General features: G+C 28.1%; 1 protein-coding gene across 1 annotated transcript in view; it reads right to left on the bottom strand.

Moving 5' to 3' along the window:
- The window catches only part of LOC142317343 (zinc finger MYND domain-containing protein 10-like), a 92400-nt gene that overhangs the window by 18342 nt on the left and 58711 nt on the right, over positions 1–15347 (bottom strand). Inside the window, exon 10 of the mRNA XM_075353824.1 lies at positions 12472–12591. Coding sequence (XP_075209939.1) covers positions 12472–12591 — 120 coding nt within the window. The remainder of the gene's footprint in view (positions 1–12471; positions 12592–15347) is intronic.

A 15347-nucleotide genomic window follows, 5' to 3' on the forward strand; every position in this document is an offset into this window, starting at 1 on the left:
ATTCGTCGAAATTATTCCCAAAATCTGATCTTAATTAAATATTTTTCCAGGATTTCCTACAGGAACTCAAAAAGATAAATAAATTGCAATATTTCAGAGAAGGCTTGTTAACTTTATTTAAAGTTTATACAGTTTTCAAAACAGCTTCCTAACTTTCTCTTTTGTAATTTTAGTTACAAATTTCAGTATTTTGTTTTATTTCAGTTCTTATATAATTTTTATCCACGCAAGATCTGAAATTCATTGTTTCACTTGCATCTACTTAGCAGAGGTTTATCAATTTTTTATTAAAAAAACTTAATGCCTATTGTATGATGAATACTTTATCAGAGAAATTATTAACTGATTTTCATTCTTTCCAGGAAAATTATTAAATACTGTCAAAAATTTGATTGTGTATTTACTTAAGTGGGTAATTTTCTTCTTCCAGAATTGTTATTATAGTTATTATAAGATGAATTTTCAGGCAATACAAATATTCACTATTTTTTTCTAAATAAATTCTCTATTGGGTTTCCACTAGAAAGTGTATTTTGATGCATTACTTATGTATAGGAATTTATTTTTTTCTTAAGAGTTTATCACAGATACCAGGAGATTAGTTTTGTAGCTTTTTAATGAGAGTTCCCTGACAAATTAAGGATTTTAATTTTTATTGACATCTTGTATTTTACATTCTAATTTGTTATAACTGTTATGTACTTGCTCTTATAATTATGAGTATAAGTCAGAAATTACTTTTTATATATAATCTTTTTCAGAGCTTTTGCTTATTTCATTTTAATAGATTTTTATATAATTGCTAACAGAGTATTTAATTTTGCTATGAAAATACCCTCTGATTATTAACCTGTGCTTGTTATTCAGAGCATGGTGAACATATGGACTATTAGTTAGTATATTATGCTTCTGAGGGAGAAAAAACTGGCCACATCCTATTAATCCTGACCAAGGACACCTTTCTAGTTCGCTTAGGCTTGTTAGCAGCTTATAGTAGCACTAAATAGGTTAAACCTCCCGTTGGGCTAATTGCATGTATCCACATACTGGAAATAAAAATATTTAAATAGTTAAATATAAGTATTTTAACCAGAAATCATGATTTATTATTTAAGTAAATATTCTGAATAGCTGCTGCAGAGATTTTAGTCATTCCTTTGTTTGTAATTTTATATTTTTTAATTCATCAGATGTTTTAAATTAAGGTTTTAAACTTTTGCCGGCAGTTTTTTGTAAGAAAAATAACTTGAAATTATAAATATATTTTCAGTAAATAATAATTATTATTATTACATAATTTATTTTATGTCATGGAAATTGTTCCTGCATTATTATTTTTATTAAGAATTTTTTTCTGTTATGATTATTAGCCGCTAATAAAAAATAACAACAGCATGAAGGAAACTTTATTTGTCTTTTGCCATTGGTATGTTAACCTTAGTTCAAAGCTTTTAATTTCCAGGATGGTACACCTCCTGGGATATTTTCCAGATGTCAAATCAGCAGATTCTAAGGGGATGCATAGTATATTTATCCATGTCGCCTTAGTACAGTCAGTTGTTTTATTTTGTACAAAATAAATTATAATAAATAAATAAAATTAAAATCCATATACTTATAATATAACCTAATATAAAGCTAATAAAGTTGTCATCATTATTGTTATTATTATCAATATCATCATGTTCATAAATTAAATAAATCTTATTATTTGTTAATATAATAATTTATTAATTAATATAGTTGATTATGTTGCCACATACATTTTAATATTTTTTTAAATTTTTATTATTATTATTATTAAATGCACATTTGTAGATTTTAACCCTTAATCAGTTGTATTACCAATTAACATGGTAACATGTTATGTTTGCAGATTTTGGTAATATCATAGGAACATTACGAGACAAATTATTTTAAGTAAAATAATAAGTAAGTAATAAATAATAAATAAGTCATTTATTTCATTTTCTGAGATTGACTTCGATACCTTAGTATAGCTAAAAACATAACTATTTTAATGCAATGTTGCAGTCTTGAACCGAGTCCTTATCAGTTAGGATCATTTTTTTGAAAATGTTAATATTCTAAACATATCAAGATGTAATTAATACATACATAACTTCATTGATGTTGAACTAAAATGCGATTGATCCGATTCTAACATCAGTTCCTCTTGCACTATGATTGGATTATGAGTCATCTCCCTTCCTACTCATACCCTACTATCTGATTAATTTCTATAATTAGATAAAATTTTGATTAATTCCTCATGTAAACTAATCATATGAGCTTAAATAATTTTGGATTGTGTTACCAATATTCTTGTTCCAAAATATCGTAGAGAATTTCACATTTCTAGAGAGAATTTGGTAACCTCTATTTTTGTTTTTTTTTTTTTAACAAAAATTAGTCCACCTATGTATAATATGATGGCTTGATAAACTTTTTTATCTGGAGTTGACAAAACATAGATAATATCTAGTTTAATTTGTTTTTTCATTATAGTTGTTTGATAAAAGGAAAGATGCACAGTGCAAAGTTGTAAATTCACTAAAGAATTATATAGCTCTGATCACTGTGATTATTGGTCAGTAACAAGTATGGCATGCAGCCATCTATCAAAGTATGATTGCATATGTGGTATTATTTAACATAAGCGAGATCACATGTATTAAGTAATCTATAAGAACCAGTTTGCTTTTTGCATTTTAATCCTTCTTCACAAATTCTCTTTTATTTTTTAGGAAACTATCATTGTGATATCCAAAATATTGTGGAAAGATTTCTTTATAGTAATGTTTTTTTCGAGTTTTGAGTTAAAAATTGATCCACAGACTACAAACGTTTAAAATGTTTCAGTTCTGTTATAATTCTGCTAATCTTAAAAAAAATTCAATAGACATACAGTCTGTTAGATTGTGATAAACTTAATCTAGAGATATCCATTTAACTATGAGCAAAACATTCTATACAAACTATTCTTGTTTTATAAATAGTTCCAGAGCATCTACAAGAAGTATTTTTGGAATAATGATGAGTTTTCATGTATAACATAATGATTGGAAAAATAAAATATTTTAAACAGTATACATATTAATTGTTGTTGACTAATTAAACTAAGGATAAAACATAGCTTGGTAAGAAATAAGCTGTGAATTTTATTATAAAGTTAAAACTGTTCCAGTTTATATTGCTAAATCTATTCACTTGATGAATATTAGACCATATTGACATTAGATGTATAGCAGCTGATTAAGGGTTATACCATTATAAAAATAATTAGCGATTTCTGTGGTCAAGTTCTGAATTTATTATATTGTATTAAAAGTACTTTTAACTGAAATTTAGTATTATGATTGTTTATTTTAATTTATTAATTTTTATTGTTTAATATTTAAAACTGCACTGAGAGTTTTGTGGATTATTATTATTATTATTATTATAGAAGTATTTATGAATTCTGCAGCACTCATTACTTATACTTTTTGTATTTTTATACTTTCCTGAAAAAATATATATATTAATACATACATATTGTACAGTAATAATAAAATTGATCGTTTTAATTAATTGTTGTAATTTACTTCTCTTTAAAATGAAATTTATTATTTTATTATTATTGTTGTTGTCATCTTTATTATAACAAATTTAATTATTACTATTTGTGTTGGATGTTGTATTTTTAAGTAATTTTTTGTAATATATTTTTATTTATTTATTATTTTTATTAATTGTAAACAAGTAATAAAAATCAATATGTATCATATATTTCAAATGTAAAATAAGATTTCAATGTTTAAAATTCAATTCAGTTCTTCTGATTCTTTTACTACAGTGTCCATTCATCTCTTTAAATTATTCCATTTAAAATGAAATTAAAATAATAAATAATGGCCTAATAAAATGTAATAAAAACTTATCTTAAAAAATAAAATAAATCATATTTACTAAAACAATTACAGTAATAGTTGTAAAAGCTGTCCTTAACAGAATTTATTTTTCTGCACTAGATCTCATATTTGACGTGAGGGGGTTTATAAGTAATAAGTGTAATTTTAGAAAACTGTTTTTTAATGTAGTTAGTATTGTTTGAGTTCAATGAATATGTAAACAGTTACTATTTGCAGACACCATTTCTGTTTAAGTCTTAATAAATTATTTACTATTATGTTAGATTAAAAAATCTACTTGTTTCAATGTTTGATCATTATTTTTCATAAATTGTTATGTAAATAATAATATTAATTTCTTTTTGTTCACTGATAACACATTCTAATTAATAGTTATTTAAGAATATGGATCTAATTGTCAGGTAAAAGAAGTATTGACTACATGTGGTGCACAGCATAAATCTCCATATTTTCAGTGTGATGGAACGTATATGCTACATGATAATTCTTTGTTTTGTCTTACTCATCATTAAAAGTCATATTATTAAATTTTTAATTGAATAGATTTATTATGATTGACTTTCAGAGTCATGTTTGCCAGTGGGAAGTTCTTTTTAGAACTATATTCCAATCTTTATCAGCCATTAAATATTTCCAAATGATATTTGTTTTGATGTTACTAGTTTTATGGGATGTTTGGAAAACTTTGTAAAATGCAATCGATAAGTAAGTTTTGAAATTTTCTTTTCTATGCTATATGTTATAAACTTCAAAATATTATATAATGGACAAAATTAACAAATCGGATACAACTTTTTGATACTTTATAATGTCATAAACTTAGTACAGTAGAGAAGTAACAGTGCCTGATACAGAAGTACATTCTAAAAGAATGTTTCTTACAAAGTAATAAATTCTGTTTAATGTAAATTTTCTATTCTTGCAAAAGTTTCTGTTGAGGGCAGATATTACTGTGAATTATATCTTTATAAAAAGTAATTATGATAAATATTCTTTATTATAATTTTTTTTTTACACTCAGATTATTTTTGGAAATAAATCAACATTCAATTATTTGGTTAATGATGTTTAAAGTAATTGTAGTTAAATTTAGTGTTTTAATAATTTAATGATAAACAAAGTCACATGTAAACACAGTTTTTATTCAATAATACTTTTGTCATAAAAAAAACTTAACAGGATTTTCATTATATATATATATATATATATATATAAAATTAATGATAACTTTTATTGGTGTGTGGATGTTTGATACTTGAAAAAAAAATTGAATTAATGTTACCATAATTATGATTTAGTATAATTTATATTTTTTAAAAATTATTAAATTTTTATTAAATTAAATAAAGTGATGTGTAAATAAAGTTTTAATTTAAAAAAAAGAAAATGTTTATACATGTATTCATATTTTCTTGTTAAGTATTTATATTAATTACCACTTTTTCTTTACAATATTAGATTTGGGAGTTTTTAATTTTAATTTTCGTTCCACTTTTTGTATTGCACACATCATAACATACATATTTGCAGATGTATTTTTCTTAGAGTGCACTAATGTCCAATTAACTAATACTGGTTTATTATTACTAGTAAATACATAAAATACATTTTTACTACAGAAACAGGTACATTTGTTGCTGCTTTAAACAATATATCACAGTTCATCTTTTTTTTGACTGACATAGTGAAACATTTATATTATAAGAGGTACTAATCTCTATAAGAGTTCCTTTCTCTATGAGAATAAAATTGAACAGAGAGTAGATTTGACTTTTAGGGTTAAAGGTAATCTGCATTTTGCGGGTTTGACCTATTGATTTGAAGTAGTGTGTGAGACTCAGTAAAGAAGCCAGTCGGAACAGAAACCACTTTGTTCCTCATATTACTTTGTAATTTTGTTATTTTTGATAATAGCTATCTCATTTATGAGATTAACTTTATCTCATCTCACCTAACGTACAAAAACCTTAGATTGTATAAAACAATATTTATTATTAATTTTAACTTAGTTTTTCCTGAGTAATCAATCATCTGTACCATACAAATATGGATTCAGTAATCAACACAGTATAATTTTTGTTACTTTTTAATAGCTAACAATTTTTTAAATTGTGCGTAAGATTTGAACATGGTTATTTCAAAGATTAACACTGTAATATTCTGATTATTAAAAATTAATAAACATTTTTGATTTTCCTCCTTTTAACTCTATACCAATTCTATGTAAGTTGCTACATAACAAAAGTAAATAATATGAATTTCCTTCAAATTTACGCTGATATTGCAATTTGTTGTTCATCATTATTATCCTATTTTGGATTTATTTATTTAAAACTTTAGGAATATATCAGTCTCTAGATATGTCAAACTTAATGGGTACAGTCAATAGTATTTTGTAGAATTATTTTATTATTATGAAACTGAAGCTTCAGTTATTTTCTTGTTTTTACTTTTAAATAAAATACTGATTCTTTTAACCTGTTTAATTGTTGAAGGTGTCGGCTCATTCCAAGCACTTTTTAACATTCATTAGATTAAGATGAATTTTTTCTATACATTTTCTTCATTTTCCATATCTCGATCACTCAAGTGATTTTTTTCTTTACAGTCTTTAATCATTTTTTGATAATTCATTCTAAAAAGTATTTTAAACTCATCGCAATACATGTCGTTGCCAGTTTTATTATCAGTTACCAAAAACATATGATTCAGTAATATAAAAAAAATTGACAAATATGAAAATTTCTTGTGCTATATTGTGTAAATGAATTGATATTTTCCAATTTGATTTAGTAGTGTTTCTGATACATTTATTCAATGATTGAAGTGATGGAATTTGCTGTATTATAATTATTTAATCATTGCCATATACAAAGATTCCTTTTTTCATAATTGACATATGTACTGAACTAATTTTAATTGTTAGTTTCATGTAAAATATTAGTAGTTTTATTTTAATCTGTAAATAATGATTGAAAATAAGTGATGGTTCAAAATTTTTAGGTGCAGGTGATATTTACTGATCAGTAATGATTTAGACACATTTTTTTTAAAAAAGATATACCTGTCATGATACGAGGGTTATTTTTTTTCAACGTCTGATCGATCACAAAATAAAAACCCGCACAAAAATCGGATGAACCTTTGCGCTTATGTGTTGCACAGCGTCTCTAGTATGGTCTTCAATCACGCCACTTCACTTCGTTTAGTTCTGAACACGCAGCTAGCCCGTAAACATGTCTACAACAATAGCATCTTCCGCCAAGTGTGAAGTGCCTGTGGTAATTTGATTTCTTCAGGCTGAGGGGTGTAATGCGGCTGAAATTCATAGACGAATAAGTAATGTGTACGGTGAAACTTCAATGAGTGACAGCAAAGTACAACAATGGTGCAGGAACTTTAAAGCAGGACGTATAGATGTTCAAGATGCAGACGGTCAGGGAAGGAAGGGAGTGTCAACCAATAATCTCGTTGAGCGAGTGGATGAGGCAATTCGAGAAAATCGTCGGTTCACAATTTCTGTATTGAGTGATTCATTTCCTGAAATTTCAAGGTCAGCTTTCTACACCATTGTGAGTGAGAGACTTCAGTACTGCAAACTGTATGCGAGATGGGTTGCCAAGATGCTGTCCAACCATCACAAAACAATGAGAAGGGACGCCTTCCTAACGTTTCTCCAGCGCTACCACAATGAAGGAGAAGATTTTCTGAACAAAATTGCCACAGGGGACGAGACATGGGTCCATTTAAAAATGAAGAAACAAAAGAACAATGTAAACAGTGGATGCATTCTCATTCTTCCAGTAAACCAAAGAAGTCTTCTCCAATAGAAAGTGTGTGGCTACTGTGTTCTGGGACCGGAATGGAGTTCTCTTGGTAGAATTCATGGAATGTGGCACGACCATCACAGCACTCTCATACTGCGTGACTCTTCAACGTCTACGAAGGGCAATTCAGAATAAGTGGAGAGGAATGTTGTCATCATGCATTGTCTTTCTCCATGACAATGCTCGGCCGCACACTGCAGCTGTAATAAAGAAGCTCCTGCAGCATTTTCATTGGGAAGTGTTTGTTCACCCACCATACAGCTCAGACTTGGCTCCATCTGATTTCCACCTCTTTGCTCACGTAAAATGCTGGCTAGGAGGACAACATTTTTGGCACAGACATCGAGCTGCAGACCAGCGTAGAAAAATGGCTGAAAACACAGGCGGCTCCGTTCTATAACAAGGATATTGGAAAGTTGGTACCACGCTACGACAAATTTCTAAATCGGAGTGGCAACTATGTAGAGAAATAGCGTATTTATTATGTTACATTTAATTATGTTACTGGTGGTATTAATTTCATATGTTAATTCCTCCATTAATTTTGGACCTACATAACAATGACTTGAATTCAAATAATAGTTTTTCATTTTTTATAGTTTTTGTATAATCTGTCAGCATATTATTCATGAATAAAAAATTAAGAAATTACATTTAAGTCCAACTTATATCTAATTGCTTTTTACTGCTGTCTAAAATTTAATTTTTTTTTTTAAATGATATCAAAACAAACATAGTTTTGTGTCATCTGTGTAGGAATTAGCCTTTTCTTTTAGTCATTTCAGGTAGGAATTCTTCAGTTTTGGATATATTAACTCTGGTGCTCATAATTAATACTCTTGGTAAATTGGGACTAGTAATTCTTTTTTGCTTCTTTTATTTTTTGCTTTATAGATATATATATTATTATTCACTTTCAAAATATAATCTAACTCGGTTATTGGTTATATCTGGAAAGTTATTTCCTTCAAATTTTTTAACAGTTAAACCTACTAAGTCTTCCTTATTTCTGTCTAGTTTTTTCAAACGATTTATTTTGTTTGACTCCATTGTTTGAGGTCTGGCACTAGGAATGTACAGATCTATTTTAATTCTCTCCCTTTTCTCTATGAATGACTTGGAGAAGTTTCTTATGACCATGAAAGACACCCCTCCTTAAATTGATTTTAAATTCATTGTAAAGTGCCCAGATGAAATTGTCCAAAAATGTAAACTGGGTTTCTTCTGTATATATGGTGTTGAATAAGACTAAGAAATAAAGACTTAATGGGCAGCACTCATTTATTTTTATTAGCTTATTAACTTTTAGATTTTATTTTTTCCAAAACTGTTATTTATTATCACAAACTTAATCTGCATGTTACAAGATCAGAATTTTTATTGAGTGCAAAACACCTCTTGTGGAAATTTTTGTGTACTTGTGAAGCTGTCTGCTAATAAGGAGTCCCTATGAAATTATAAAAATGACAATTATATTTACAGATCATTTATATATTCTTTATTTTTATTCCTTTATTAATTATATTGCAGATTATTTGAAAACATTAATTATTTTTAAAGGTAATTTTTTTTAAAAAGGAATATATTATATATATATTTCACAATTTAATCAAACATTATTATGACTGTAGTGGTAACAGATTAGTGTTATGGATGTAAAATGAAAAGTGGAGACAAAGAAAGTGGAAATAATTCTGTTAATAAACTAAAGCAAGTATTAACATATAATGGTGAGTAATCAAACATTGTTAAATTAATGTATTAGTACTTAAAAATAAATAAAATATGCTCCATACATGAAATTATACTAGCTGTATCATCTCTTCATTACTTGCTTTGTTTTTCATTTCAGTTATAGATAAAGAATTGTATATAGCAGACAATGGGAAAACAGAACAGCAAACTTAAGCCAGAAGTATTGGAGGATCTTAGGCAGAATACAGAGTTTTCTGGTTAGTATTTTAATATGGTAATGGTTGGTACTGTAATGATTTTTTTTTATTTTGTGTTATAAATTCTATTTGATTGCTGATGTCATTTCTCTGTATATTGTCTTTGTTACATGGCAAAAATCCCCAAACCAAATTACATGACTTTTTTTATTTGGAAAATGTTTAATTAGTCCCTTCATAATCACATGAAACAAACATTACCTTATAGGTAAAGAAATTTTTTTTTATTTGTTGATATAATTGTTAGTGTCGTAGATCAGGATTTGGTTAACTATATATTTTTTTTGCTGTTTTAAGAATCAATTGATAAAAATAAACTCTTTTGTGAACAAGACCTCAATCACTTGATTAATACTTAAACAAAAGCTTAAGTACAAGGAAGTATTGTAATCATGAAAAATTTCAGATTTCAACAGAAATATTCATTTTGACCATCCCTTAATCCATTTTGACTAGTTTCAGCGTGACGTCTGAACATATGTATCTTGCGTAACTCAAAATGGATTAGTCATAGAATGTTGAAATTTTGGATAATAATTGTATTTTACCAATGATACCACGTTAGAAAAACTTTATATATATATATATATATATATATACTGCCGACCTGCGTGGCGTCTCGACCTTTCAACCTGAGTCCCGGGTTCGAATCCCGGTCAGCCCCATAGCATTTTCATATGCTACAAAAGAAAAATTTTCATTCATTCATCTTATCTTCTGAAGCACTACTTAACAGTAATCCCAGAATCAGTGAAACAATGTAAAAAATGAGTCATATTTTTGTTAGAAATTAAAAATTTTTTTAACAAAACAAATAAATAAATTGTAAATAATCTGCAAAAATTTAAAGTTCAAAGAATCAATTTTTATCAGGAAAACGTATATTGGCTGTATTTATTCTTATACCTCTGGGGGACCCCATTGACCAATTTCCTTCAAACTTTGTAAACTTTGTAAAGGAAAGTATTAAACTTTTACAAAAACTTGGAAAAGGACCTGGGGTGTTTTGGCCGAAATATTACCTCAAATTTTTACCGGGGCACTTTAGGAAAAACATTTTCTTACAGAAGTTTTTATATCAAGATTACAAATTACTGAAATGTTTTATTTAATATTTACCCCTCCACAAAGAAAATCACTATATTTTTTACATCAATAAGTCTTCAAACCACTGCAAAAATTTGTTGCCTATCCCCCTCCAATGGTATGTGAAAACCAAAAATATATTATTAAATAAAAATTTTTGTTGGAATTGTTTTAAATATAAATCCATCTTGCAAGTTACTTACTGCATTTCAAATGTGAAAATCTTAATTTTTTGAAAGCCCTTACAAGTGGTGGTTCATAGTTAGCTACTCCAGAAAATTTTTAACATTTGTTTTAAAATTGCGTAAAAGGAAACAAACGTGTATAAAAATAAAATTTATTCAGAAACTTGATAAAATCCTAAAAGAACAGAATCAAATATTTTTTACTTTTTTCTTTTCCGGTTTAGCCTCCAGGAATTACCATTCAGATATTACTTCAGGGGATGAATAAGGATAATATGTATGAGTGTAAATGAAGTGTAGTCTTGCACAGTCTCAGTTCGACCATTCCTGAGATGTGTGGTTAATTGAAACCCAACCACCAAAGAACACAGGTATCTACGATCTAGTATTCAAATCCGTGTAAAAATAACTACCTTTACTAGGACTTGAACGCTGGAACTCTTGAATTCCAAATCAGCTGATTTGGGAAGACCACTAGACCAACCCGGTGGATAAATATTTTTTACTTACTTTAACCTAAATTGTTACAGTTCAAGCTTGATCTATTCATTTAAAAATGAAATCATTCTTCTTTTAAATTGTACAAAAAGATAAATAATTTTCTTCTTGATCTCATGGAGAGTAAAAAAAAACTATCTTCCACCAACACACCAGGGTCGAATGTGCTTAGGATTGCAGGAGTGACAGTGCTCTCTCTCCCTCGCGTATAGCTTCCTATGTGCACAGGCGCACAACTGCCAAACACCACACTGCTGGAACTGTGAAGCGCACAGTTCCATACAACGGTTTTTGTATCTTTTTCATAAACTAAGTATAGCTACTGACATTAAGCTGAAGGATTATATATTGTACAAGTATAAAGAAAGAGTTAAAGAAAAAACAACTCATATTAAATGATATCGATAATATCAAGTGAAAATAGGGAGTGCTGCAGTTCCACAGTGCTTATATGTGAGCCGCCATTGGCCCTTACTCTTTAATATTTCTTGAAAAAAATGTTCACCCTCATTCCTAGAAAATTACAACTTTATTTAGAATTATGTCTTCATCTTTGTAATTTTTTTTAATTTATTATCGCCTTAGTATTATTATTTTATAAATATTATCACCACTAATTATTTTCTTAAAAATTATTTTTACTCAGAATACTTCCTCCTCATGAGTATGGGGGTCCCCATACTTATGAAAAAAAGTTTTTTTGCAATTTCAAATTTTTAATGCTCAAAATGTATTTTATTTTATTTAAAAATAAATTCAGTAAAATAACCTAATACTCGCTGAGTATTTTAATCGTTAAAAAATTATTGAAATGAAAAAATGAGTCTCCGGCTTTTTTATTTCTGATAAAGATTATCAACAACCTTTGAAAACATTAAAGTAAGCATGAAGATAAACGGTAAAAAGGAGCAAGATACATAATAAAACGTCAGCATTCATTTACGATTTAAAAACTTTGTTTTAAGTTCTAACGTTCTATTTATTTATTATCATTGTATTTATATATTACCTGCCGCAATAGTACTCAAGTTTGCATTTAGAACAAAATTTTCCAGCTGGATCTCCACAATAGCTGCAGATTGGTACATCAGGATCAATACGATCTAATGTATCATATGCAGAAGCAAGGCTGAAAGTCATAATCAAATATTTTAAAACATTAAACATAAATAAATATATAATTCAAATTTTCTTTATTTTACATACATATTTTAATTGTATGATATATTTTTAAATCACTATAAATTACAACAGGTAAAAATATAAGAATAATATTATTAGCATTATCGATGGAGGGGGGATTCAAAGTAAAATTAAATAATACGATTTCTTGAATTGATGAAAGTTAAGTTTGACAAGAAATTTCATTTTGAAATGAAAAAATTTGATGTGAACAACACATGACTTGCTTTGTACGCCTATTAAATTACACACACATTTTTCTAAAATAAAAATACATCAAATTTTATTTCATTAATAACTTCCGATATTTTTTCATATTTTTTTTTCTATTGTTATTATTGAAAAGTTATTTTACCATAAAATTGTTTTTACAATTAGATGATAATAATTATTAATAAATCATATATTTAAATGAAAAAAAAAAAGGAGATGAAGTTTGATTCGAACCGATGTACCTTCCTCTTATACGACCCAAATAATTAATGAATTAAAATTTGGCTGTAACTCTCGAACCGATGAAAATAAGTAGCACTTATGATATATGGTTGAAAAGCTCTCAAATAGGGCTGCAGTAAAAAAAAGTCTAAAATCTAAATTTTTGGGATTTTGGGTTTTTTGGACACTTTTGGTACAGTCGATTACAATCAAAATGGAAGGTGCATAACTAGATGTTACAACAGTCCAAAATCCAAAATTTCAATATCCTACGGCTAATCGTCTTTAAGTTATGCGAGATACATATACAGCCATAATGTTATGTACAGACATCAAGCAAAATAGTCAAAATGGATTCAGGATTCAGGGATGGTTAAAATCGATATTTCCATTGAAATCTGAAAACCAAAATTTTTCATGATCATAATATGTCCTCTACTTCGTACAAGGAAAAAATATGATAAAATATGATCTTTAAAATACAAAATAGAAAAAATCTAAAAAGAAATCTGGACACCACATGACTTCCTTGTACAGCTATTAAATTACACGTTCAATTTTTTTTATTATTAATAACTTTTTAATTATTATTGAATTATTATTTATTGTAAAACTTTGATTACAATCAGATATTAATAAATCAATATATTTAAATAAAAAAAAAAGTTTAAAAATGGAGACGTCTGATTCAAACCAATGTGCCTTCCCCTTGTAAGATCCAAATATTTCATTAATTAAAATTTCATTTGGCTATAACTCTGGACCCAATGAATACCACTTATGATATATTGTTGAAAAGCAGCTCTCATCAGGAGTGCTTATTGCTGCAATTAAGAAAAAGTCCAAAATCAAATTATTTTTGATTTTGGGCTTTTTTGGGTACTATTGGTTCAGTCGATTGCAATCAAAAGGGAAGTTGCACAACTAGATGTTACAACAGTCCTAAATCCAAAATTTCATCATCCTATGGCTAATCGTTTTTGAGTTATACATAAATACATACAAACGTCACATCGAAACTAATCAAAATGGATTCAGGAATGGTCAAAATGGATATTTCCATTGAAATCTGAAAACCGAAATTTTTCATGATTACTATACTTCATCGTACTTAAAAATTAAATATATAAATTCAAAAATGTTGTTAGGGTGATTATTTGGAGCAACCACCTTAAACTTCCTCTTAACATAATTTTGGTTCTGAAATTCGAATAAAATAATTTCCACTTTAATCTCGCTTTAAAATAATTTTAACTTTAGTGTTCACACCTTTTTCTTTCCACTTTGAATTTTCTTAAAATAATCTCCACCTAACTTTCTGTTAAAGTAATGTTACTAGAATCCTTACTTCATCACTGTAACCATAACTTTACTTATACATGATTATATTGATATTTAAATCGTCTATAACATTCCGTCTTCAAAAAGTAACAATCATAAGGAAGAATATTTCCTTCTTTTATTGATGATTTAATTGAAAAAAAAATTGGTTACCCAATACAGCAGAGAATATTCATTGTTTCTCAAAACATTAGATGTGCCAGCAATTACGCCCAGACCCACAAAACCTAACCCACTGGGTTGGTCTAGTGGTGGATTCGCCCTCACAATTAGCTGATTTCAAAGTCGAGAGTTCCAGCGTTCACAATTCCTAGTAAAGGCAGTTATTTTTATACGGATTTGAATCTGGTGTACTTTGGTAGTTGGGTTTCAATTAACCACACATCTCAGGAATGGTCGAACTGAGACAGTACAAGACCTACACTTCATTTACACTCATACATATCATCCTCATTTATCCTCTTAAGTAATACCTGAATGGTAACTCCCAGAGGCTAAACAGAAAAAAGAGAGAGAGAAACCCAGAATGCCTTCACAAAAAAGTATGCTGTGGATGCAACAAATAAGTCCTCCATCATGCGGCAATACAAGTTCCAAAAGACAGGGAATATGGCAGATGCACCAAAACTGGTCGACCAACAGTGCTAACACCAGAAAAGTTGATCAACATGCTAACTCTGCATATCCTGTTAGTCCCAAGACATCTGTGTGACGCCTATTTATCCATTTTCTCTGTGCCCACACAGCATCATACAACTGTTTGAAGAAGTATCCATACAGCATTCGTGTTGTTCACGAAATGTTAACTGCAGACACTTTTCTTTTCCTGTTTAGCCTCCGGTAACTACCGTTTAGATAATTATTCAAAGAATGAATGAGGATGATATGTATGAGTGCAAATGAAGTGTAGTCTTGCACATTCTCAGT

This window comes from Lycorma delicatula, chromosome 1 (genome assembly GCF_047948215.1).
Source record: "Lycorma delicatula isolate Av1 chromosome 1, ASM4794821v1, whole genome shotgun sequence".
In the NCBI taxonomy this organism is placed as follows: domain Eukaryota; kingdom Metazoa; phylum Arthropoda; class Insecta; order Hemiptera; family Fulgoridae; genus Lycorma; species Lycorma delicatula.